The sequence below is a fragment of the Sarcophilus harrisii genome, chromosome 2 (genome assembly GCF_902635505.1).
Source record: "Sarcophilus harrisii chromosome 2, mSarHar1.11, whole genome shotgun sequence".
Taxonomy (NCBI): Eukaryota; Metazoa; Chordata; class Mammalia; order Dasyuromorphia; family Dasyuridae; genus Sarcophilus; species Sarcophilus harrisii.
Window position 1 is genome coordinate 29,939,176 of NC_045427.1, and position 27,431 is coordinate 29,966,606.

The 27,431-nt window shown below is 44.0% G+C and overlaps 1 protein-coding gene across 1 annotated transcript in view; it reads left to right on the top strand.

The window, feature by feature from the left end:
• Positions 1-20,787: 20,787 nt before the first annotated feature.
• TCF7L1 (transcription factor 7 like 1) overlaps positions 20,788-27,431 on the top strand; it is a 204,721-nt gene continuing 198,077 nt past the window's right edge. Inside the window, exons 1-3 of the mRNA XM_031949765.1 lie at positions 20,788-21,066; positions 21,345-21,408; positions 21,768-21,895. Coding sequence (XP_031805625.1) covers positions 20,800-21,066; positions 21,345-21,408; positions 21,768-21,895 — 459 coding nt within the window. The 5' untranslated portion in view covers positions 20,788-20,799. The remainder of the gene's footprint in view (positions 21,067-21,344; positions 21,409-21,767; positions 21,896-27,431) is intronic.

Here is a 27,431-nt window from a genome sequence, read left to right on the forward strand (position 1 = left end):
TGATGCTCTTATAGCATGAATCTTAGCAGAGATTTCATTAAAAACTAAGTTTTAATGCCTTTTCTACTAATTCTTAGTTTCAGGGTTTTTTAATTATTTAATTAAAACATTCTTTTCATTTTAAATTTTGAGTGCCAAATTCACTCCCTCCCTCCCACCCACTGAGAATGCAAGCAATATGATATCAATTATCCATGTGAAATTATGCAAAACATTTTCATATTAGCCAAATTTCAAAACAAAGCAAGAAAAATAGAGAAAATTCTGCTTCAATTCTTAGTTTTCAGAGAGAATCATGACTTCAATTCTCTCTGGAGATGGATAGCATTTTTTTAAAATCAGGAATTCTTTGGAATTGTCTTGGATTGCTGTATTGATCAGAGTAGCCAAGTCTTCCCCAGTTGATCATCATTACAACATGGCTGTTACTTGAACACTGATCTCTTAGTTCTTCTCACTTTACTTTCCATCAGTTCAATATAGGTCTTGCCATGGTTTTTCTGAAACCAGCCTGGCTAAGATGTTCTGATAGATTGTTCTGATAGAATCATGTACCATAACCCACTTAGCCATTCCCCAATTAGTGAACATCTTGATTTCTAATTCTTTGCCACACAAAAAGAGCTGCTATAAATATTTTTATACATATAGATCTTCCTTCTTTTCCTGATTTCTTTGGGATACAGACCAAGTAGTGGTATTGCTGAGTCAAAGGGCATGTATAGTTTTATAGTTCCTTTACCTTCCAGAATATAATATGCCAATTCCTCTATTCTTTTTAATGTGGAAGTTGCTAAATCTCGTGTGATCCTGTCTGTAGCTCCATGATATTTGAATTATTTCATTTACTTAACATGTTTTCTCTTTGACCTTGGAATTCTGAAATTTGGTTATAATATTTGTGGGAGTTTTCATTTTAGGATCTCTTTCAGGAGCTGATGAATGAAATCTTTCCATTTTTATTTTACTTCTCTAGATCTAAGTGATCAAAGCTGTTGATAATTTCCTAAAATATGATGTAGGCTCTCTTTGATCACAGCTTTCAAGTAGTCCAATAATTCTTAAATGATCTCTTCTTGATTGATTTTCCAGCACAATTGTTTTTCCAAAGAGATAGTTCACATTTTCTTCTCTTTTTTCATTCTTTTTATTTTTATTGCTTCTTGAAGTCTCATGGAATTATTAGCCTCCACTTGACCAATTCTATTTTTCCCCTGAGGCAACTATTTTCCTCAGTAAGATTTTGTACCTTTGTTTCCATTTGTTCAATTATACTTTTTAAGAAGTTCTTTTTTTTTTCAGTGAATTTTTATATCACCTTTTCCATTTGACCTATTCTGCTTTTTAAGGTGTATTTTCTTCAGCACTTTTGTGCCTCATATACTAGGCTTTTCCTAGTTTTCTTGCATCACTCTCATTGCTTTAAAAAAAAATAGACCTTTTATTTTCATAATACATGCATTGACAGTTTTCAACATTCACTCTTGCAAAATCTTGTGTTCCAAGTTTTTCTCCCTCTTTTCCCACATCCCTTCCCATAGACAACAACTGATCAATATATGTTAAATATGGGCAATTATTCTATACATATTTATACATTTATCATGCTGCACAAGAAAAATAAGATCAAAAAAGGAAAAAATGGGAAAGAAAACAAAAAGCAAGCAAGCAACAGCAAAAAAGGGGGAAAAACTATGTTGTGATCTACATTCAGTCCCAACAATTCTCTTTCTGAATGTAGATGGCTCTCTCCATTCTAACTCTATTGGAAAAGGTCTGAATCACCTCATTGTTGAAAAGAGCCTCATACATCACAGTTGATCATCACATAATCTTCTTGTTGCCGGGTACAATGTTCTCTTGGTTCTACTCATTTCACTTTGCATCAGTCCATGTAGGTATCTTCAGGTCTTTCTGAAAGGCTGCTTATCGTTTCTCATAGAACAATAATATTCCATAACATTCATATACCACAACTTATTCAGCCATTCTCCAATTGATGGACATCCACCCAGAGTCTAGTTCCTTGCCATTACAAAAAGGGCTGCTATAAACACTTTTGCACACATAGGTTCTTTTCCCTTTTTTATGCTCTCTTTGGGATGCAAGCCCCAAAGAGCCTCTGCTCGATCAAAGGGTATGAACAGTTTGATAACTTTTTGGGCATAGTTCCAAATTGCTCTCCAGAATGGTTGGATCTGTTCACAACTCCACCAACAATGTATCAGTGTCCCAATTTTTCCACATCCCCTCCAACATTTATCATTATCTTTTCCTGTCATCTTAGCAATTCGGAGAGGTGTGTATTGGTACCCCAGAGCTGTCTTCATTTGCATTTCTCTGAACAATAGTGATTTAGGCACTCTCATTTCTTTTGCAAAATCTCCCTTAACTCTTCTTATCTCTTTAACTCTTTCAAAAATTCTTGTTGAGCTCAGGTTCATTTAGCAAATGTTTCTGAAGTCTTATTTTGTAGCTGTTGTCTTCTTCTGAATTTGTCTTGGTCTTCTCTATCACTGTAATAGCTTTTTATGATCTTTTTTTTTTTGACATTTGCCCATTTTTCCAGCCTATTTCCTGAATCTGAATTTTATATTAAAGTTGGGCTCTGATCACCTGACTATGTCAAGGCACTGTCTCAAGTTTCAGGCTTTTCCATGCTCCTGTTTTCAGAGCCATTGTGGGAGTTTACAAGGTTTTTGGTGCTTCTAAGATGTGCATGGTTCTGAGAGAGTTAAGATTACCATCCTCCTGGTCTGCACTCTGATCCTTAACAAGAAAGGGCTCCAGTCTTCTGCAATTATACATGCTAGTGCCCTTCTTGTCTGGTATTGTGACCAGGACTCCTGTTCCCCTGTGATCTCCTCTCTGTCACCCCAAACTACACATGGGCAGCAGAGCTGCCAACCAGCCCAGCTGTTCCTAGTGCTGGCTAGGATCTCCTGTAACCTCCTTCTGAGCAGTTGCCTCCCTCCTTGTTTCTGGGCTAAGAATTCCTGAAGCTGCTACTGATGCAGTTGCTGAGGCCACCACTTCATGGGTGGGCTCTAGGCAGACCTCCGTGCTGGGGTTTACAAACTTCTCCCGCCTACCTCTTAAATTTTCTTAAGCTGGGAAAAAATCTCCCTCCAACTTTTTATTGGCTCCGCCACTCCAAAATTTGATTTAAAGTGTCATTTTAAGGTTATTTAGGGGGAATGTTGGGAAAGTTCATCTGGGTGGCTGCCCTTAATCTACTATCTTGGCTCTCCCCACCCCCCCACCCCCAGTTCTTCTCTCTCAGTTTTTAAAATTAATTTTTATTTACTTTCTCTACTTCCAATTCATGGATCTGTGTTTAATGTAGAAGTTCAAATACTTATAGAATGGGTCAATGAATTAATGAGTATGATATGGAAGAATACATGAAGTCGGGGGTAAATAAATCATTTTGATGTATGTAGCAAAATGGAGTAATGGAGGCAAAGTATTGCCTTTGGGATGAAAGACTAATTCAGTCACTCTATGACCTTGGGCAGTTACCTCACCTTGGAAGGGCTCAACTTATTTATCTGTAAAATGAAGAGATTGGGCATGATGGCTCTAAAACTATGATCCCTTGGCCAGTTGCCTTCACCATATAAAAAATTTGGACAAATGACTCAGGGAATGTGATGGAAAGAACACTAGAGTTACAGCATATGCATGAAAGAAATGGGCTTCTATCCTTGGGCAAGGCACTTAAACCCTCTCAGCCTCAGTTTCTTGATCTATAATGTGAATTTAATGATACATCTAGTAATGACCTCTCCAGTTGTTAGGAGGTTCAAGTGAGATAATATGTATAAAGTGCTTCTGTAAGTACTATAACCTGCAACTGTCTGGTGTTAATGGAAATTAAGTTTCTTCAGTTATAAAATTGTAACTAGATAATCTTTAAGGTCTCTTCAAACTCTAAGTCTTTGATCCTATGATAAGGTAAAAAAAAAGATTTAAAAAATGAAGAAATAGATCAATAAATTAGATTGTGACAAATTAATAACTTGGGTACATTTGAAATGAATTGTAGATTAATTTCCAGGGGAATGCAGCTAAATGGCTCATAATAATTATTCTAATTGCCAGATCGAGGTTTCTTGTAATTTATTTATGAAAATTTCCTGAATAAACAATAATGACCTATGATTAAATTGCTCTCCTCAAATAAATGCTTTGACCATTCCTCTCCAAGGCTGCTTTCTGCGTTCCTGTACCAGGCCCAGCTCTTTACCCTGAAGCCATACGACAGCCCTTTGTTATTACAATCAAGCCTTTGATTGGATGGCTACTCTTAGAACCTCTATTTAGAAGAGGAAGCCGCAGGCAGCCATATCTCCTTCTCCTGGATATACTATGGAATTCCTCAATCAAGCTTTGAATTTTATACCACCCTCTTGGAATATTGCCTTTATGTGTTGTCTTCTCCATTAGAATAAAAGCTCCTTGAGGACAGGGACTGTCACTTTACTTGAATTTATATTCCCAGTGTTTAGCAAAGTGCTTACCACTTAGTAAATGTATAATAACTATTTGTAGACTGACAAATAGCCAGGTTCCTGCATTAGGAAACAACTTCTTTTCTTTCTTTTAAAGATTTCTTAATTTTAATTTCATTTTATTTTTCCAAATACATGTAAAGATAGTTTTCATTTTTGTAAGACTTTGTATTCTAAATTTTTCTCCCTCCCTCCCTTACTTCCCTACTTCCCAAGACAGCAAGCAATCTGATATAGGCTAAATATGTGCAAGTCTTTTAAATATATTTCCATATTAGTCAAATCAAAAGGGAAAAAATCACGAGAAAGAAAAAACAAACAAAAAGGTGAAAATACTATGCTTCGATCCACATTCAGTTTCTATCGTTCTTTCTCTGGATGTGGATGACCTGGAATTGCCTTGAATCACCTAATTGCTGAGAAGAGCCAAGTCCATGTTAATCATTACATAATCTTGTTACTGTTTATAATGTTCTCTTGGTTCTGTTCTCTTCACTCAGCTTCAGTTCATGTAAATCTTTCCAGGTTTTTCTGAGAGCAGCCTCCTCATCTTTTCTTATAGAAACAATAATATTCCATCACATCCATATACCATAATTTGTTCAGCCATTCTCCATTTTTTAATTGAAGTTTTTTATTTACAAAACATATGCATGGGTAAATTTTCAACATTGACCTTTGCAAAACCTTGTGTTCCAAATTTTCCCCTCAATATCCCCAGTCCCTCCCCTAGATGATAGGTAATGTTAAGTATGTTAAAATATATATTAAATCCAATATATGCATACATATTTATATGATTATCTTGCTGCACAAGAAAAATCAGATGAAGAAGAAGAAAAAAACTGAGAAAGAAAACAAAATGCAAGCAAAAAACAACAGAAAGAGTGAAAATGCTATGTTGTGGTTCACACTCAGTTCTCTCTGGGTGTAGATGGCTCGCTTCATCACAAGACCTTTGGAACTGTTATGAATCATCTCATTGTTGGAAAGAGCCATGCCCATTAGAATCATATAATCTTGTTGTTGCTGTGTATAATGGTCCTACTCATTTTACTCAGCATCAGTTCCTGTAAATCTCTCCAGGCCTTTCTGAAATCCTCCTGCTGGTCATTTCTTACAGAACAATTACATTCCACAACATTCATATACCATAACTTACTCAGCCATTCCCCAACTGATGGGCATAAACTCAGTTTCCAGTTCCTTGCCACTACAAAAAGGGCTGCCACAAATATTTTTGCACATGTAGGTTTCTTTCCCTCCTTTAAGATTTCTTTGGGATATAAGCCCAATAGAAACAGTGCTGGATCAAAGGGTATGCACAGTTTGATAACTTTTGGGGCAAACTTTAGAGAACAACTTTCCTATAACTTACGAGTTCCTTCCCTTTCATAGAACCCTAAGCCTTATAAGTCTGGAAGGAAAGTGAGTCAAGCTTGGGATAAATAACTTCTTTATATACTACATACACATGTATAATGACAAAAAACTTACTACTTTATGAAACTCCCATTTGATCTTTGGACAAATTTACAAATTTCTTGCAGAACCAGGAAAACTGTTGGACTACATGGGAGCCACCTGACAGTGGCTGCTGGAGATCCAACCCAGCCCTGCAGAATGGATCTCCTTTTGTGAGGATGATAGAAGGAGACTGAGAGGCAGTTGTTGTTCTGATCTCTCTGATTGATCCTCCCTCTGCTTCCAATTTATCTCATTCCCAGTCCACAATACCTGTGTCAGCAAAGGCTGCCTTGTTAAAGCTTCAGATGCTCTGATCCACAGCTGTGGAGGCTCGTGGGGAATTGACCTGTCCCTTAACAGAAAATCATATAGACCATGGCTATAGGACAATCAGACATGCAAAGGATCTCCTCAGAAGTCATCTGGTTCAACTTCCTCATCTGAAAGATGAAAACGCTAAAAGAAGGTAAACTGCTGAATAATTGTAAGGACAAATGTGAGAGGGGAGAAGACATGGGGAAGCATCTGGCTGATTTTGATAAAGAGATAGGAGACTACAGTTATGGGATGTCACATACACTGATAGTCTCTCTATATTCACTGGTTTATGCTTAACTTGCTTAACTTATTGTGTCCATAGGTTTTTGCTTTAGTTTTTCATTATTAAAAGAGAGGGATTTGGAAATAACTGTGAAGTTAAAAGCAGAAGGCAGCATTAAAAATTTTCTTTAAAATAACAAATAAAATCCTTTTTATTGTTGTTAAAGAAAGCTCTTCCTTGTTGAGCCAAATCTGGCTCCCTGTAACTTATAACCATTATTCCTAGTTTATTTTTCTGGATCCAAGCAGAATAAGTCATAGGTTTATAAATTCAGAATCGGGAAAGATGTAAAAGGTCATCTAATTGAACTCTGTAATGTTTAAGAAACAGAGACTCAGAAGACATATCTTAAAAGTTGTAGGGCCAGTGCTTGAACCCTAGTCCTCTAACTGGCCATTGTACTACAGTTAGCCCTATGTTCATGAGACAGTCTTCTGTATATCTGAAGGAAACTGGATTATCTTCTCCAGGTCTTTTCTCTTGGATCAATAAACATCTTTAGTTCCTTCCTTTATATGACATGATTGGTCTATAACCGTCAGAGGTCCCTGTTGCTTTTTACTGTCCTCTCCTCAGTTAGAAAGGAGAAAGCCAGTTTATGCAATTGCTACATAAGAACTGAGGCTGAGATCTAATTTGACGGTACATGATCCCGTATTATCAGGAGAGAGCTAGGTCGGCTGGTTTGTCTTGCCCAGACAGTGGCTGACTGGCTAAGATGGTCTCTTTAGCCCAGAAATAGTCAGCTTGATGGGCTTTGCAAATTCTGACTTAAAGGAAATTGCAACCTAAAGAGGGAATGTTTTTCCAAAGCTCCTTTAAGGGTAATTACAGCTTAAAAGTTGGCTGTAAATGCTTCATCAGTCTAAGAAGAGAAGACCAGCAGACAAACAGTTAGTAGAAAAGCATCTTCATGCGGTACTGACTTGCCTGAAGTCCAGAGTTGTGACCCCAAGCATATAGGTTTTCCTCCCTCATTTGTTTCCTTTCCAGATTCTTTTAGATGTACATCCATTCTCCCCTACCAATATTGAATACATTTGGTGAGAGAGTATAAGCCATGATTATATATAAGTTGTAATGGGATTTATTATTAATTCATTTGCTTTAATATATGTGTACATATGCTTTTTTATTATAAGTGGGTGGTTATGTTTAATATCTAAAAATATTATTGTTATGAGAGGCTGGATTGTTGAAATTGATACACACTGATTGGGACTCAAGAGCTAAAGAAATAGAGCAGTGTCTCTCCCTTAGGACCAGGTTAGACTTTGAATGTAAATTAATATCTGACGTTGGTTCTTAAAAACCTAGACTGATGTGGTGGGAGCTAGTAGATATAGTTGAATTATATATCCAGATGAAAGTTAGAGGGAGTGAATGACAGATGACCAGCCCATGGATTAGTCAATCAATCATCTAGTAATTCAATCAATAATCACACTGTTTGTGGTTCAGTGGTTAGAGGACTAAGACACGAATCAAGAAGACTAAATTCCAATCTGTATGACTCTGGGAAAGTCATCTAATCCTCCAGCATCTTTGCCAAGAAAATCCCAAATGGGGTCACAAGAGTCAGAATTGATGGAGATGACTCAACCACAACTGGCATTGCAATTGAAAACCAACAGATCCTGGGACCTCATGTTATGGCTCATCTTATGTTCTTCACCCTAGTTCCCCATCTCTCTACTAAAGAGAGGGGCAACAGCATACTTTTAGCATAATGTAAGTGGCAAAGATGGCCCCCCTTCACTTTGAGCCTCTTCCACCTTTGTAGCTCTCATAGGAGGTTCCACTAATTTCTTCTGACTTGCAATCTTCTGGGGTTTTTCATCTTTCACTTCATACATTTGAGGCCAAATCCTCTTCCTTCTTTCTCTACAGCATGTCTTAAAGCTATTCATCCTTTCTGGTCATGTCAATGACTTTAATTGGACCAGGATGGACTCAATGGTTGGATTCCTGATTTTCCAAATTATTCTTTAGTCTCTTGCATATGCATATTTGATATAATTTACCAGCATCATGTCCCTTGCTTTATCAGATCTTCTCAGAGGTTTATAATTAACAAGTATGAAATCCTGTTTAGGGGCTGGGGATACCTAATTATCAAAACCTACAGAAGTCTGTGTATTCCAATGGAAAGAATACGGGCATCGGCACCAGGGAAGCACCATTAGGATACTGGCTCTTATCTCTATGGGATTTGGGAAAGCCAATGGATCTCTCTGAGGTTCAGTTTCATTGCCCATAAAACAAAGGAGGCTGGAATAATGACTAAAAATGTCTCTCCTGCCTCTGTCTTTTCCTATCTTTGCACTCTTGGGAAAGCCACATAAACTCATAGTTATTTGAGCCCTTTCCATCGTTTTACAGATGAGGAAACAGGCCCAGAAAAGTGAAGGGCCATTGGAGACCTCTGGAGTGTGGCACTCAAAGGTGAACTCAACATTCAAGATGTGGTCTAAGCAACCGGAAGGGTAGGATTAGGGAACCCGAAAGCCACATCATGAATATTATGGACAGGATTCAAATGACATCTGTGGTCCCTTCCAAATCTGAACCTAGGAGAAAATTAAGTCCGCTGAGTCTCAATTCCTTACATAAGGAGAGTTAGGTGAGAGCTATTAAAAAACCACCATATTTCTGTGTCAGTCATGCTGTGAAGGAAAAATCAGATCAAAAGGGAAAGACCACCAGGAAGAAAAAGCAAACAAATGAACAAAAAACGTGAAAACACCTCAATCCGCATTCAGCCTCTAGAGTTTTTCCTCTGGATGTGGATGGCATTTCCATCCCAACTCTATAGATTTTGACAAAGGGGTCAAGGACCTGAACTTCCACATTCCCAGAATACAGCCTGAAGAAGATTAAAACGTAATTGGGAAATATTTAACAAAATAAAATACAAGCGAACACAGGTAACATTAATATATGGTTTTCTGAATCATTACACACTCTTGGGAATCCCTATGTATGGTCTGATGGTTTGACACTACCCTTCCAGCCCTAAAACTATGTCCCTTCTCCCTATTACAGTTGGTCAGTGCCCCCAATTATAACAATAAGAGCTGCTATGTACATGTTTTCCAGTTCATAAAACACTTTACATGCATCATCCCATTTCAGCCTAACAACTATTCTGTGATGTAACAGGTATGACCACCCCCATTTTAAAAAGGAAAAAAAATTGAGGACCAGAGTGGTGAAAGGCCAGAGGAGGATTTGAAGCAATTCTTCCTGAATTCAAATGGAGCCTTGTGGAGTTTGGTTCTGAGAACTGAATCTAATCCTCATGATGGGGTCTGAATAGCTCTCAAAGGCACATTTAAAGAATCCTAACACTTCTTTAGGGGATCCTCCAGTCCCATCCCCCTTATACCAGGGTGCAAAACTAAGAAATATTCCTAGAAGTCCTACTGGAATCCAGAAAACCTGCCTCTCATACTTACTAGTGATGTGACACTGGATAAACTATTTCTCTTTCCTGCGCCTCAGTTTCTCCATATATCAAATGAGGGGGTAAAGTTTTTAACTAGCTGGTCTCCAAAGTTCCTTCCAGCTCTAAACCTAAAAGCCTTCTTGCCTATCATGGGCTGTTCTTCCCATGACCTTGAAGCTGGACTGCTTCTCCCTCCCCACCCCCCAAAGCCGCTCTTAAGCTGCCCCCTGTCTTATTCCATGAGGTCAGGGATGCTCGGCCTCTCCAGCTGAGTCTACATTCAACCAACAAATCCTTTTTATAGTGACTTCCTGAACAGGTGGTTCCCCCCATGAAGTTCCTTTTAAAGTTGCTTACGTGAAACCTGACCCTTGAGAGTGTTCACCCGTTAGTGATGTTGAGAGGCAGCGGTGTTATATTTGCATTCTTCCAAAGGGCTTGCCAAATGCTGGATTTCGAAGAGTGATTTAAAACTAATTGCCCGGCCTGGCCCACAGAACACGGGGAGCAAAGAGCAGAGGGGCTATGAAGGGCAGAGTGAAAGGAAGGAAAAGGACGGCCATGGGAATGGTCATACCTTTGACCTTGCCATCATCCACCTGATCCGATCACAATCTTTTTTTGTTTCCCTCTCTCCCTATATTCTACTCCTCCTAAATCCTGTCCTCCTCTTGACCCTCAATCCCTCCATTCCTGTGTACTAACTAGCCCGGCCACCGCCCCTGCTCTGGTTACATTCTTATATTCTCTTCCTCCCCAATCTCCATACCTTGGAGAATCCGTTAAACTCAATCCCATCCTCTTGGCTTCCATCTCTTGCCCCCTTGTCCGTCTCCCATTACGCCTTGCTAACCCCATCCCTGGATTACGCTCCCCATCTGCCTCCTTCGATCCTGCTCCTGTGTGGCTGAAAAGAACCGGAGGAAATCATAAAACCAGCTAACGAGATCCACTGCCGATTTATGTTAGCTAATTTCAACAGAAGCTTCATCTCAGAAAGGCAATCCTACAATTCCTCTCAAATGGATTCCGTCCGTGCTTTCCACAACAGCTGTTTCAGACCTTCACCTTCAGCCTCTAACACTACTCCCTCCCACTGTCCTCTGTGTTGAGAACTCATCTTAAACTTCACTGAAAAAACAGAGACCATTCCCAAGAGTTACCTTTTTTTTTTTTTCATTTTCATTTAATTTCATTTCAAATCCTTCTAACATCATTCTCTCCCATTCTCCTTCAGTCCAGTCTCTGGTGAAGAAGTAATCCTCTTCCTTGCCAAGCTTAATTCCATCAAACTCCTCTCCTGGATCCCCTCCTGTTTTCAACAGATTGTCCCCACTCTTATTTTAATTATCAATCTCTCCACAGCTACTGATTCCTTCCCCACTGTTTCCTTCAAAAATCCATATGACGTTTGCCAGTGATTGTTTTGTTTCTCTTGTTTTCCAATTAAACTCCCTGAAAAAGTCAAATATAATGGCAGCTACATGGTGCAGTGGATAGAATCTTGAAGACAGGAGGACCTGAGCTCAAATCCAGCCTCAGATATTAATCCTCATTGCTTCCTGGAAAAAAGAAAAAGCCAAATGTAATCAATGTCTCTTCTTCCTTTCTTTTTACTCTCTTCTAAACTTTCTGCAACCTGGCTTCTGACAACATCATTCGACTACGATTGCTCCCGCCAATGATTGTTCAAATTGTCAAATTTTATGATCTCAAAACTCGATACAGGCCAACATATCACACTGTAACCAACATAAGCTCAAAATAGGTACATGATTTAGACATAAAGGGTCAAATTAACAGAATATGGATGAAATGACCTGTTAGATTTATGGACAAGGGAAGAGAGAGATTCATAGGAGGGAAAATAGGTGATTTTGAATGGCACAACATTTTTAGAAATTTGTACAAATTTGCACAGTGCTGCTGAAATAAGAAGAAAAATTAAAAACGGGAGGGGGAAGAAATCTTTGTAGCAAGTTTCTCTAATAAGTCTAATTTCTAAAATATATATATATGTTATATATAAAACATATAAATAAAATATATAAATAAAATTCAGTCAAATTTATAAGAAAAAGAATTATTCCCCAACTGATAAATGAAGATATGAATACAGTTTTCAAAGAAAGAAATCCAAACCATCAATAGCTATGCAAAAAGTGCTGTAAACTACTAATAATTAGAGAAATATAAATTAAAACAACTCTGAGGTACCACATCATACCTATCAGATTGATTAAGATTAAAAAAAGCAAAATGACAAGTGCTAGAGAGGATGTGGGAAATCAGGTACACTAATACACCGTTAGTGGAACTGTGAACTAGACCAATTTCTGGAGAGCAATTTAAAACAAAACCCCAAAAGCTATTAAACTGGGCATGCCATTTGACCTAGAAATACTACTACTAAGTCTCTACCTTGAGAGATCACATAAAGAGAAAAGGGGCTTATGGGGGAAAAAAAGTTAATACTGACTTTTTTGTGGTTACAAAGAACTGGAAACTGAAGGGGATGCCCATAAATTGAGAAGTATTTGAATAGGTTATGTGATTGTGCTATAAGAAGTGATTAAGGGGGTGATTTCAGAAAAAAAACAACTGAGAAAATGTATATGAACTGATGCAAAGTGAAATGAGTAGAACCAAGAGAATAATTTATGCAAAAACTACAATAGTGTAAAGATAATCAGCTGTGGGAGACTTCTTAGTGTGATCAATATAATGACCAGCCACATTGTAAAGGACTTTTGATGAAATATTTTGCTCTCCTCAGGATAGAAAAGTGATGGACTCAGGGTGCAAAATGAAGCTTTTTTTTTTCTTTTTGGGGATATCGTGGCTAATGAGAAAACCTGTTTCACATGATAATCCTATTTGTAATGGGTTTTGTTTTTCTTGCCTTCTCAATGGTAGAGGATGAGGAGTTAAGTATGGCAAGACTTTATAAGTGAAAATAAAATTAAATTAAAAAGAAAACTAAATCAAATGGTCTCTTCTCAATACTCCTCTTTCTTGACTTCTCTGAAACACTGTTGATCACCTTCTCCTTCTATACATTCTTGCTTCTCTGGGTTTTACTACCTGCTTTTCTGGTTCTCCTCTTGCTTGACTGCCACCCTTATTCTGTGTCACTTGACACAGTTGTCATATTATTGTCCTAAAGCCTATATCTGACCATGTAATTCTTCTGTTCAGTGATCTCCATTGGCTCCATTTGGCATTCACAGCTTTTTCAAACCCATCTCCTCCTCCCTTTCCAGTTCTTACATTACATTTGTTTCTACAAACTGCAATACTAGCTCTTCAAACTAAACAATTCATCTCCCACCTCTGTGCTATTATACTGGCTGTCTCCCTCAATACCCAATAGAACCCTAGTTTCCTTTAAGACTGGAATCGAAGGCCAAATCTTCCAAGAGCTCTTTTGTGGTCTTCCCAGCTCCCCTTTCCTCTCTGATGTTTTCTTCTTTCTATTCTATCTTTATTTTCTATTTGCTGATCTATAGATATTGTCTCTCTCTATTAGAGAGTCAAGAACTTCAAAAAAACTTTTTTTCTTCTTTTCTCCAGCACTTAGTATGAGACCTACCTCAGGGTAAATGCTTAATAAGTGTTTATTGATTGATCTGGATAACTTTTTTGTGTGTCAGTACAAAATGCACATTTAACAACCCCTCTGGGCGTTACTTACTATTTACTCTTTACTTGCTATATTACTTTATAGTGTTAGGTCTAGAAGACCAGTCCTAGTAGAGGTTAGTTATTTTTTTCTCTTAGTAATTAAAAATCCCCTTCCTCTCCTCTTCTTTAACTTCTTTGTTAGCTCTTCACCACACCCACTCTTTTCTAAAAAGGATTTCTTTTCCTTTTTCTCTTTATAAATTCTCTTCTCTTTCTCTCTATTCTAAACTTTTATTTTTTGCTTCCTACTTGTTACACTTAGTACTTTGGTAGTCATTCATTCTTCAGAAGTACTTTTTTTGAGTCTACCCTTTGAAATAATTTCCATGTTATTGTCTTGTAAGATCTTGCCTCTTTATCCTTTTTTCTGTTTTTGTTGTTTTTGTTGTTGTTGTTGTTGTTGTTGTTCTGTTTTTCTGTTTCACCCTTAGAAATTATCAGTTAAGGTGGGATTTTAGTTGGGATTTGAAGGAAGCCAGGAGGCAAAGGTGAAGAGTGGGAGCATTTCAGGTATGAGGAACAACCAGGGAAAATGTCTGAAATTGGAAGATGTCTTGTGTGAGGAACAGAAAGAAAACCCTTGTCACTAGAGCACAGAAGAATTACAGAGTAAAGTAGGATATAAGGAGGATTGGAAGAGTCTAGGTTATAAAGGTTTTAAAGGGCAGAGGATGTTATATTTAATCCTACAGGTAATACGGATACATTGGAATTTAGAATAGGGAAGGGTAAGGGTGATATGATCAGATACACTTTGCAAGGGTCACTTTGATAGCTGAACAAAGGAAGCCCTAGTGTGAGAAGACAATGGAGGAGCCAACCAGAAAGCTACTGTGATAGTTCAGGTGTGTCTTGGTGGACCTCCTCCATTCTGTTTTAGTATCTTCCTTATTGATTTATCTGCTTGTGTTTTTTCCATAATAGCTTTTTATTTCCAAAATACATGCAAAAATAGTTTTCATCATTCACCCTTGCAAAACCTTGTGTGCCAAATTTTCTTCCCTTTGTTCCCTCCTCTCCCCTTACCCTTAGACAGCAAGTAATGCAATTGTGCAGTCCTTCTAAATTTATTTCCACATTTATGATGCTGCAAAGAAAAATCAGCTCAAAAAGGGGGAAAAAAGCAATCTTCTGGTGGCTTAGATTTTTAAATGAATTGTTTTTCTCCTGAGATCTTTGGGGTTTTTTTCCCTTATATTTTCCTATCACTCACTTTCTAACTCCTTCCCTATAACAATAGATTCCTTGGGGCCTAGACTTCAAAACTCTTAATCTCCTGCCACTTTGAAGACTTTACTTTTCTTTTTAAAAAAAGTTTTATTTTTCTCAGTTACAAGCAAGTAAAATGAATTTCGGATTTGTTTTTAAAACTTTGAGTTCCAGATTCTGTCTGGAAAGCACATGAGAAGTCATGTTGCAAAACATTCCCATAAAAACATTCCCATAAAAGTCATGTTGCAAAAGAAAACACAGATCTCTCCCCTCCAAAAACAAACAAACAAAAACTCAAGAAAAATAAAGTTTAAAAAAAAAAAGCTTCAATCTGTATTCAGCCACAAGCACTTCTTTCTCTGGGTATGGATAGCCTTTTTCATCAGGAGTCCTTCAGAGTAGTCTTGGATCATTGTATTGCTGAGAATAGCAAAGTCATTCACAGCTGATCATCCCACAATATTGCTATTACTTGGCACACAGTACATTTCACTTTGCATGAGTTCATGGAGGACTTTCCAGGTTTTCCTGAGAGCATCCCACTCATCACTTCTTACAGAATTCATTTTTCACCAGTTTAAGTCCTCATCTCAAGTGACTGCCTGGTGGGCACACAGTTAGACATGTCTAGAAGGTGGTTGGTGACATGGAACTGGACACTGGGAAACATGAGGTCATGATATATAGATCTGGGAGGTAATGAGGGAATTCACAGGATTTAAGGAGGTCAGCAAATGAGAGTTTTGAGAGAGAAAAGAAGGGGACCCAGGACGGAACAGTCATACTTTTTTGGCACAAGGATGATAATCCTATGAAGGAAACCTAGGAAGAAGTGGCCAGAGAGGTAGGAGGAGGATCAGGGGAGGAGTCTTCTCCCCTACTGCTCAGTAACATACCTGACAAATGGTCACTTAATCTCTGCTTGAAGAGTGTAACCCTGCACCTCTCCAGGAAGTCCATTGCCTTTTTGAATAGCTCTAATAGCACGACATCAAGCCAAAGTGTGCCTCTCTGTAAAAACCACTCCCCTCCTGATTCTTCCTGAATAAATCAAGTCCCTCCTCCCCATAACGACCCTTCAAGTGCTTGCTCACCACCATAATATCCCCCAGAGTCTTCTCTTCTCCAGGCTAAAGATCTTTAGTTCCTTCTACTGGTTTTCTTATGATCACAGTCCTTCACTATTCTGTTTGTCTCCCTCTGATTCTCTCCAGTCCCCAGAACTGAACACAGTTCAGGTCTGATGAGGGAAGACTTAGTGTGGTGGGACCATCGACTCTCTCTGTTCCTGGGAGCTATGTACCCCTTAACACATCCCATGATCTTTGCATTGGCTTTTTTTAGTGGCTAGGTCACCCAGCTGCCTCCCAGGACAAAGAACTGCTCATGGTCCCACAGATAATAAGAAACAAAGTTGAAACCTTGTACAATGTTGTCTCCAGCAGCACGAGAAAGTGGAAAGAATGCTGAATTATGGGAATATCTGTCACCACCTAGGACTTCTCTGTCTCTCCATTTCCTCATCTATAAAAGGATAGGGTTGGATTCAATCTCTAAAGTCGCTTCCATCTGAAAAAAATTCTATAATGAATGAACAAATGAAACAAATGTTTGCTAAATGCTCGCTATGTACCAAGGTTTGTGCTAAGAGGATCAAATAGAAAAGTAGAGAAAGTTCATGCTTTCTAGGAGCTGGTAGCCGAACAGACAAAAAACACATATAAGAGGTGCTGGCTCCAAGTCACACAGTGAGATGCCCTGGTTCTTTAGGACATCGCTACAAAGCAGATGGTAATGCATCTTCCCTGGGGTCTTCTTTTTTACTGATACAATTACATATAATTCTGATCTTGAACCATTTGACAGGGATTGAGGTGGTGAGAAAGGATCTCTGATTCTTGTGACTGCTAAGGAGGCAGAGCTGAAGTCTCACGCCAAAGGCTTGCTTCCCAGGATGTTGTTGTTTGGACTGGCTGGAAGTAGGAATGCTGGTCTGAGGGTTCCTGGGGCCCGTGGGCTTACATGCTAGACAGTTGGTCCTGGTAGTCACATGGAAGGTGTGACATGATTGATACTAAGTCCTCTCTATCCATCCCCACCCCCAAATAATTCTGCTACCACTTATGGTACAGATCCACTAATAGAGGCAATAAGGTATGATGGAAGGAGCTTTGCTTACACTGCACAATTTGAGAAACTCTCTGGGCAAGATATTTGTCCCTTTTCACCTTGGGTATTCTTTTCATTGAAAAGTGAAGACTATTCAGTCTTTGACCATTTGAAGACAGATATCATGTTCCCCTTGAAGAAATGACTCACAGGAGATATGAGAGTTAGCATGAAATATCTGAAGAGCTCTCTTGTGGCAGAGGGAACTACCCTATGGCTCCGGAGGCAATGGGAGGGAGGAAAGTCCAAAGAGACAAATTGAGGTCTGATGTCAGGAGAACTTAGCCTAGCCTACCCTACCTATCAAAATCATCCAAATGTGAAATGGGCTGTTCTGAGGAATGATGGATCTCCCTCACTGATGGTCTTCAAGCCAGATAGCAACTCATCAGGCATATTTAGTGGCCATTCCTTTAAAGTCTAGGGTGAACTGAATGACTGTTGAGATTCCTTCAAACTCCCCAAATTCTGTGATTTACGGAACAGCCAACACAGTTCTTAGATGCTCTGAGAGACACAGAAGTACAATTATGGAATAGCAGGATTGGCAGGGATCTCAGAAGCAACCTCAGACCTGGATAAGAATCACTCTCCACCCATTGACATGCCCAGCAAATGCTTATTGTTGTCAATCATTTAATCATGTCTTACTCTTCTTGACCATATGGACCACCTCACATAAGGCCCTTCTATCCCTATCTATCTCTTGAAGTCTGTCCAAGTTTTTACTTATTGTTTCCATACTATCTATCCCCCTTATTTTTTGTTATCCTCTTTTTCTTTTGTCTTTAGTCTTCCCCAATATCAGGATCTTTTCATATAAGTCTTCTCATCATGTGGCCAAAGATCTTAAGTTTCAGCTTCAGTATTTGACTTTCCAGTGCCTGAATTAATTTCTTTAAATACTGGCTAATTTGATCTCCTTGCTGTCCAAGAAACCCTCAAAAGGCTTTTCCAGCGCCCTAAATTTGAAAGTATCCATTCTTTGGCACTCACTTTTCCTTACACTCTACCTCTTGCTACCAGAAAAATCATAGCTTTGATTATAGGGACCTTTGCCGGCAAGGTGATGTCTGCTTTTTAGTATGCTGTCCAGATTTGCCAGAGCCGTCCTTCTAAGGAGTAAGAGTCATAATTTTGTGGAGGTAGATGCCATCTACAGTGATCTTTGAGCCCAACAAATGATCCTATCCAACTTTTGCTTCTAGATTATTAAGAGGAAGTCTGCTACCAATGGAAGCAGCCATTCCAATTTTGGATATCTCTGATTGGTGAGGAAAATATTCCTTATATCAACTAGATACCTGCCTCTCTGTGATCTCTCCTGATTCTGAGGCAAAACACAAGAAGCCCATTTTTTCTTCCCCATGCCAGCCTTTCAAACTCTTGATCAGGGTGATCACATCTCTCATGAGTCTTCTCTCTTCATTCCAAGCTCCCTTAATTGACTCTCAGAGGGCATCATTTTAAGTGCTGCTAGCTGGTTCTCTGGATTCTTTGGGGTGCTTTCCAAGATGCTTATCAATTTCATTTCTATACTGTGTCCCCATCTACCCATCCAGAGACACACAGTCGTCAAGTCTGGGAGGCTCTACTTTGGGATTTATGGATACTATTATTGGATACCCCACTATAAACCAGATTGGTAAGAATTCTACTTCCTCTATATATGGCATCTGGAACTCCCCTTCTGCCGGAAAATTCACCCCAAATTCAGTCCTACATATCTAGTCTGTAAAATAATTTGTAGCCACTTAACAAATATGGATTCTCTTGATTCCAGGTCCAGAATCTCTCGGCTATATCATATTTCTTCTGTGCTTTTTACATTTTATCTCATTTGACTTTCCCTTAAGCTTTGTGAAGATGAAAGCCCAAGGAATGTTATCTCCCATGATAAAAATGAGACTCAGAGGTATCAAGAAAAGTCAAACAGCAAAGAAACGGTGGAAACCTGCCTGCTGTCCAAGTCTTTCTTCTCCATTTCTAATGCTGTATAATCTGTGGTGAGCAGGGATCTTTCACCAGGATAACACAGATCCTCCGGGGATCTGGAGATAAATTTCAGAAGGTCTAGGTTAGTCAAATCTAACTCTTTGTGACCTGATTTGGGGTTTTCTTGGCAAAGATCCTGGGGGAGCTTGCCCTTTTTTTCCAACTCATTTTACAGATGGGGGAAACTGAGGCAAACGGAATTAAACTCAAGAGTCATACAGCTGGGCTGTATCTGACGTCGGATTTGAACCCGGGAAGATGAGTCTTCCTGATTTCAGGACAGAGCTCTATCCATTGTATCACCTAAAAATAAACAAAATCATATTCTTGTTTTATACTGACTTCTAACTAGAATGGGACTTTCCCTTCGATTATGAATGTAGGCCACAAGCCATTGTTTTGAGAATGGGTTCATAGTGTCACCTGGTTGCCAAAGGGATCTATGACCATCAAAAGGTTGGGGGTCTTTCTCGTAGAAATAAACAGGGATCCCCATTCCCAAAGTTCTAGAGTGAGTTCTCTGGGGTTCTTAGGCTATTCAACTAAGCGGTTGGGATTAGGCATAAAATGAGGGGGGGGGGATGGGGGGGGGGGAGGAATGTGCTCTCTCCCTCCCCGATCTCGAGCGATACAAGCCAGCGCTTCCTGGGACCCGGTTAACTTTCTGTCAGGACACTGACCCGCAGCAAAGGCCTGAAGAGAGGGGTCCTGGGAGGGGAGTGTGCCGGGGGAGGCGGTGCGGACTAGATTCTCCAGAGAGAGCAGACACCCGACGGCCCTTCAGAAGGAGGGCAGCTGCGGGTCAGGGGGGACCCCGCCATCCTGGCTCCAGCGACAGCGAGGAGCCGGGGTCCGAGGCTGCGCGAAGCCTTCCCGCAGGGGGCACTGCTGCCCACTAGGACGGGGCCGCGCGCCGGGGCCGGCCCCGGGCCGGGCACTGGAGGAGAGTTCCTCAGGGCTGGGAAGGAAGTCCCGGAGCTGGGGGTGCGAGGGACGCTGGGAGGCTGGGGTTCGGGAAGCTCGCAGGAGGGGAGGAGCGAGCGGGGGGCCAGGCCGGGGACTGACAGGAGCCGGGCGGGGGCCCGAGGCTGGGGCCCCACGGGGGCTCGGGATCCCGTCGGCGCGTGGTGGGCAGGCTGGGACTGACCGCGAAGGGGTGTGAGCCCACGCCGCTGGGCCGGAGGGGAGGAGTCGGGGGCCCGAGGGCCGGTCCCAGCGTCCCCGCGGAGTCGGTGTCAGCTTGCACTGGGGCTCCTCCCCCCAGACCCGCTGCCCCTCCTCTGCCGTCCCCCCTCTTCCCTCCTTTCCTCCCTCCTGGCCCCTCCCCGGCCGGCCAGGAGCTGGGACACCCCGGCGGGGCTGCGGGCGGCGGCGGCGGCGGCGGCGGCGAGGTGGGGAGCCCTCGGCTCGGCGCGACCTGCCCGGGAGCCACGGCCCGGAGCCCGCTCCGCGGCCCTCGGCCCCGCTCGGCTCCTCTGCCGGCCCCCCGCCCCTTCCCCCGCGGGCCGGCCCCACTTCCCGCCGGGCGCCACGCCCTGTCAAACTTTGTTGGGAGCTGAACTGAGGCGAGTGGAGCGGCGCGGAGAGGAGGGGAGCGCGGAGGAGCGCAGCGCGGAGGGGCGCAGCGCGGAGGGGCGCCGAGCCCAGGGCGGGGAGCGCAGCGGCGCGGGGCGGCCCGGCCGCGGGGGCGGCACCCGGCCGGCCCCACCATGCCCCAGCTCGGCGGCGGCGGCGGCGGTAGCGGCAGCGGGGGCAGCGGCGGGGGAGCAGGAGCCGGAGCCGGCGGCGGCGGCGGCGGCGGGGGCAGCGGCGGCGATGACCTCGGGGCCAACGACGAGCTCATCACCTTTCAGGACGAGGGCAGCGAGGAGCAAGAGCCGAGCAGCGACAGCGCCTCGGCCCAGCGGGACCTGGACGAGGTCAAGTCCTCGCTGGTCAACGAGTCGGAGAACCAGAGCAGTAGCTCGGACTCCGAGGTAGAGCAGGCCCGCTTCCCCAGATCCCCGTTCTTCCCGCGGGTCCCCAATTCCCCCCCCCCCCCCCCCCCCGCGTCCCTGGTCTCCGATCCTCCTCCTCGAGTCCCCCCCATCCGCTTCCCTTGCCCGCTGACCCTGGATTCCCTGCCTGCCTTCCCCGGTCCCCTGCCCGTCTCTGCCTCGCCCCTCCATCCCACCCTCTCTTTTCCGGACCCCGGCACCCAATCCCGGCCCGCGCACTCTCTCACCCGGCGCCTGCCTTTGTGTCTCCTCCGCAGGCGGAGCGGCGCCCGCAGCCCCCCCGGGACCCTTTCCAGAAGCCGCGGGAATACTTCGCTGAAGGTATGTGGCCCCTTGTCCGGCCCCCCGACTCGCGGGCACCCCCGGCAGCTCCTTCCTAAGCCCCCTCCCTCCCCGCCCCTTCTCCCTCCCCAGCCCCTCTGCCCCACTCGGCCCCTTGACCCTGGGCAGCGTACTCCCGGCCGCTCCGCTCCCTTCTCCCCGTAATCTGGCTGGCCCGGAGCAGCCCTTGGCCCCATCCCTTACTGGCGCCCCCGCTCCCTTCTCCCCCTGGGGAGGCTTAGGGTGGGCACCTTCCCCGGGAGTCCTTGGCCTCTGCACCCCCGCAGCGCCGCGCCCCCGCTTCTTCCCTCCAAGTTGGCCCTGCCTCACTCCGGCTCTCCCTTCTTGCCCCCCTCCAGTGAGGAGGCCCCAGGATGGCGCTTTCTTTAAGGGACCTCCTTACCCCGGCTACCCCTTACTGATGATCCCAGATCTGAGCAGCCCCTACCTCCCCAACGGACCCCTGTCCCCCAGCGGCGCCCGCACGGTAAGCGGCTGCGGTGGGGCCCCGCGGTGGGGGAGAGGGGAGGGAATGTGTGCTGGGCTCGGGGCGGCGTGTGCTCGCTCGCCTTTCCTGCGGGGGGGGGGGGGGGGGGCCGGATCGCGCCCGGGGTCTCCGGTACGACCAGTTTGCGGAGTTGCTCAGCTCTGCCCTGGGCGAAGCCGGGGTTCCGGCTCTGGGCTCCCGCTTCTCCCTCCGTCCCCCCGCCGCCGTGCCCGTGGCTCAGCGGGCTGAGGCGGCCGGTGCCGGTGGCTTCCGGAGAGCCACGTCTCCCTCGCCGAGGACCCCCTCCGTTTGGGGGCTGGCCGCACTTTGGGGTCCCGTGCCAGCGGACGGTGGCGGGGGGCTGCCCGGCTTTCTGCTCCCGGGAAGTTTGTACAAAAAGTGCGATTGAGAGCCAGGCAGGAGGGGAGGCTGCGGGGGGTTGCTCTGTCTCCTTCCTCTCCCCCGCCTTTCTGGGAAGCCCAACTTTCTGCCCGGCAGTTTCTGTTTGCGGGAGCCCAGCTGCGGTCGGAGCGGCCCTGCTGCGCTCTGCGGTGTCGCTGCAGAAACGGGTTCGCTCCCCCTCCCGCCCCCCCACTTGCTGCGGGCCTGCAAGTTGGCTTTCCCTCACCTTCCGGTCAGCCAGCGCACACTTTGTATTTCTTACTTGCGGAGGTTATTAAACACACCCAGGCTCGAAAAGCAAACACTTGTGGGGCTTCTGGAGGCTCCAAAACCCGAGCCCAAGTGTCCGGGCGAAAACAATGGCCGCGGGACCCGGCGCCCCCCCCCGCGCCCCCCTGCGCCCCCCCCCCTGCGTGGGGCTGCCAGGAGAGGAACTTGGCGTTTCTGGGGGCCCCTTTTGTTTGCAGGCCTTTTTCATTTAAAGTGAAGGGTCCGGACGCTTTCAAGCCCTTAATGGGCTTACATTGTCTGGCTCCTCATCATTGGCATTTAAAGAGGTGATTAAGCAAATTGCCCGAGCCGGGGCCTGGGTGCGAGCTGGGGAGGGGAGCCGGTGGCTGGGCCGGGCCTCCTCCGGCCCGGGGCCCGAAGCCACCTCGCTGCAAACGGCTCAGACCCCAGGAGGATTATTCTTTGTGTTCTGGAGCTGCCCGAGATTCCTGGCTCGGCTGTCGCCAGCCCTCCTGGGGACCCCTCCCTCGCTGCTGGAGCTCCCCACTTTGGCCCTCCCAGTCACTTTGTCAGCACCCCCGACTTTCACCTGGATCTTTAAAGTGGAGGGGGGGAGGGAGACCTAAATTGCCGGCTGGGGTACAGTCAGTCCTACTAGGGACCCCTCTCTCGCTGCTGGAGCTCCCCTCCTTGGCCAGTCGCAGTCACTCTCTCAGCATCCTCCACTTTCACCTGGATCTTTAAGGTGGGGGGGAGGGAGACCTAGATCCTGGCTGCTGGAGCTCCCCATCTTGGCCAGTCCCAGTCACTTTCTCAGCATCCCCACCCATTTGCACTTGGATCTTTAAGGTGGGGGAAGGAAGACCTAGATTTCTGGCTGGGGTACAGTCAGCCCTCCTAGGGACTCCTCCTTGGCTGTTGGAGCTCCCCACTTTAGTGGGTCCTTTCCCCCATTTTCACCTGGATCTTTAAGGTGGGGGGAGGGAGACCTAGATTCCTGGCTGCTGGAGCTCCCCACCTTGGCCAGTCCCAGTCACTTTCTCAGCACCCCACCCCCACTTTCACCTGGATTTTTAAGGTGAGGGGAGGAAGATCTTGAGCTTTCTAGAAACTGAATTTTGCTCATTGAATTCAATTGAACAAGCCTTTACAAAGCACCCACCCTGTGCCAGGCTTGGAGCTAGTGCTGAAGTGACTGTCTTTGCTGTCTTTTCCAAGTTCCACCTTTGTTGGTTGGCTCTCATACCAGGTGCAGAGTAAGGAAGCGCCTCCCTCCAGTTCTCTGATATGTAAGTGAGTAAGGCGATGGAGAGAGTCCTGGGCTTCCAGTTAGCAAGATCCGAGTTCAGATGCTGCCTGGGTGCTCACTAGCTGTGTCATCCTGGCCAGATCCTTAATCTCTCTGTGCCATACTTTCCTCAACTGTAAAATGAGAGAATATGAACTCTCCTACCCACTCTGACTTTTAGTTTTATGATCAGGTTGGGCACTGGGGGCAAATAGTAAAATATTTCCCATCAACCTTTGCAGTATGGCCTGATGGGCAAGTAAGTGACTGATATCATTGGGCTGGCTCCAGATTCCCGCTTTGTCACTGGACAGAGTCGGGAGTACCTTGTACTTCTGAAACAAAAGCCCGATACCATTCCTGGATGTTGCCTTTTCTTAAAAAGTAAACTACAATGAAAAGTTGGTAAGGGATGGAGTTAAGCACCAGCAATAGATCCCACTTATTTTTAGGGTTAGTTTGTTTAAGGAACTTAGGGTCATAAATTTAGAGTAGAAAAGGACCTTGCTCTCTCACCCCCACCCCCATTTACCCAGGAGGTAACCAGCTCAGAGAGGTTGTGACTTGTCACAGGTAGTAATTAACAGAGCCAAAATTTAAACTCGAGTCCTCGGGCTCCCAGGAATGTCTCCTCTTGCACCTTGCCAGGCCAGGGCAGTTCATGAGAAACTTAATGCGGAACTTTCATCAGTTTGAAACTTGAGTTTTATGCTTAGGGTGGGGAAATCTTGGCCCACCATTCTCATTTTTTTCCTGTGGGATGATGGGAAGAGTGTTGGAAAAGGAGTGGGAGAATCTGTGTCCAGCTCCTGCCTAAATGTGTGACCCGAGAACACAACTGCTCTCTGCCTCACTGTACATTACTGTAAAACAGGAAATTTAGACTCTCAGGGACCTTTCTTACTAAATTTCTGCTACCATAATCTCATGATTTTAAACTGGAGTGAATCAACAAAAACCTAGCATCTTTCCCTCCCCCCCCCCCTTTTTGTCAATGGCACCTGAGACTTGGGAACTGTTCCGTTCTGTAACTTCACCATTTACACTGACTTCCCACCCTCCCATTCTCCTTCTAGTTCTGTCTCCTTGCAATTAATTACTGCTTTAAGTTTCAGGGGTCTTTGCTTTTTTGGGGGGGGGAATCTTTCAATTTTCTCTTGGCTCTGCCCATTTCTTCATTCTTACTGCCACCAGCTGAAGCCTGTGGCCTTTCAGCCGCTCGGTTCTAAGAAACCCTATTACTTACCATATTTGCCAGGGGCTGTACTAGCTGCAGGGGATATGAAGTCGAATACAAGCTCCCAGAGCTTTCCTCCTATTGGGACATTACTGGCAGTTAGGTAGTACTTAGAAGTTTGCAAATCTCTTCTAACCAATCTATGTATTAGGTTCTGTTGGATTCCCATTTTGTAGATGAGGAAACTGAAACCAGAGAGTGAGGTGACTTGCTCATGGTCACATAGCTCCTAAGTAATGGGGGAAAAAAAGACTGGATTTTAACTCAGCACTTCCTGATTCACCACAAATGCTTAGCGGTTTCATCAGGTTGCTTCCCTTAATTGAGTTCTTTCCTAGAGAGCCTCTTTCCAGCCTCTGGATTAGTCCTTTGAAAACCTGTATTACTGCTGTCTTATCATTCATCTGCTTAAAAAAACTTACAGTTGTAGCTGATGTTTAAATAACACGAGAGTTTCATTCTCACAACAGATCTGTAAGATACATACCCATTTTATTGCTGAGAAAACTTGGGCTGAGAGAAGTTTGATTTTGAGGCACAATTCCAATACAGATTTTCCTAACTCATGCTGTCCCCTCGGCCGCTTAGCTGCCTCTAAAAATGGTCCTTTTTTATGGCTGGAGTCACCGGCCAGTAGTTGGGGTCTCCATATCTATATCTGAGTGTTTAACCTGGCTGATCTCTGATTCCATCTGAAGTGATTTCTGGGTCGTGTCCCTTCCCTGAGACTGGAATGGATTTCCATTGGGATTCCCCGGCAACAGGAACATTTCTGTCAGTGGTTTGAATGAGGGCATAGATCATTGAGCACTTATTAAACACCTACTGTGTGGTGGGTGCTGATAGAAAAGTGACAGAAAAAAACAAGGTTCCCTGCCCTAGGGGAATTTAACATGAAGAGAGATCAGGAAATTCTTGCACAAAGTGGGATTGTAGCGGGTACTCAGAACCAGGGACGCCAGGAGGCAGAGTTGGGAAGAGAATTCCTGGTATGGGGGTAGCCTCCAGTCATGGAGGCTGGCCAGTGAAAACTCCCAGAGTCCAGAGATGAAATGCAGATTAAGAAGATTAATTTGGCAATTTAGAAGACCAAGGACTGGAATGGGGAGTGGAGGAAGAGAACAACCATATAGGCAGGAATCTGTATAAGTATATATACATAGGCTCAATCAGGAAGCTTTTATTAAATAATAACTCTGTTTGGCTCTAGGTTACTGTATATTTGAGGCATACAAAGAAAAAAGCAAAAAAAAAAAAAGATTCCTGCCTTCTAAGGAGTTTAGGATCTAATATAGTAACATATGTGTCTATATAAAATATATATAAATGGTCTAATATAAAAAGGAAACATTTATTAAGCACCTACTATATGCCAGGCACTATGCTAAGCTCTGGGGCTACAAAAAGAGGCAGGAGATGGTCATCACCCTCAAGGAGCTTCCAATCTGATAGGTGGACAACAAATCTATACAAAACAGACTCTAAAAGTAGGAAATAAAAAGTGGAATTTTAGTTGGGACTTAATGGAAGCTTGGGGATATCAGTTGTCTAAAGCCTGGAAAGGATTGTAGAGCTTATCTGATGCAATTCTTTCATTTTACAGCTGAGGAAACTGAGGCTCAGGTCAGGGAAGCAGCATTTCCCATAGTCCTTTGGCTGGTGTTAGGAAAAGAATTTGTCTGGATTTTCCTGATTCTAAGCTTTGCCTTGTCCTTAGGTTTATGGTTGAGAGATGTTTTCTTGTTTGATAAATGTTATAGAAGCAACTTGGACATCATCTGGCCTAGTTCCTTCATTTAACATTAAGAGGAAACTGAGGTTCATAGGTGTAGTCTGAGTTCACCCAGCAGCTCAACGTGGAGAAGTCAAGTCAAGTAAACAAGGATTTATTTTACCCCAATGTGCCAGTCACTGTGCTAAATGCTGAGGCTGCTAAGGAAGGCAGAAACAACTCCTCTCAAGAACCTCGCTGTCTAATGGAGAGAGGATTTGCAAAGCACAAAGCAGGTGTATTCAGGATAAATTGGAGATGACGGACAGAGAGAAGGGGATCCGGGCGAGGCAGGATGGTAACTGGTGCTCGAAAGAACCAGGGAAGCCGGGGCACGGGCAGAGATGAGGGGAGAATGGAGGTAGGGCCTGGCCTCTCATTGTGGAGGAGAGCCAGGGAAAACTCCCAGAGGCCAGAGATGAAAGGCAATTTAAGAGCAATTTGGCAGCTTAGCCGTTAGTGGAGTGGGCAGAGGAGGCAGAGAAGCCAGTCAGCAGGCCACAGCAATAGACCAGGGTCAATGAGGAGGGCCTGTGCCATGGTGGGGATGGTCAGAGGAAAGAAGGGGACAGATACAGGAGATCTTCAAAAAAGGGAAAATCGACAG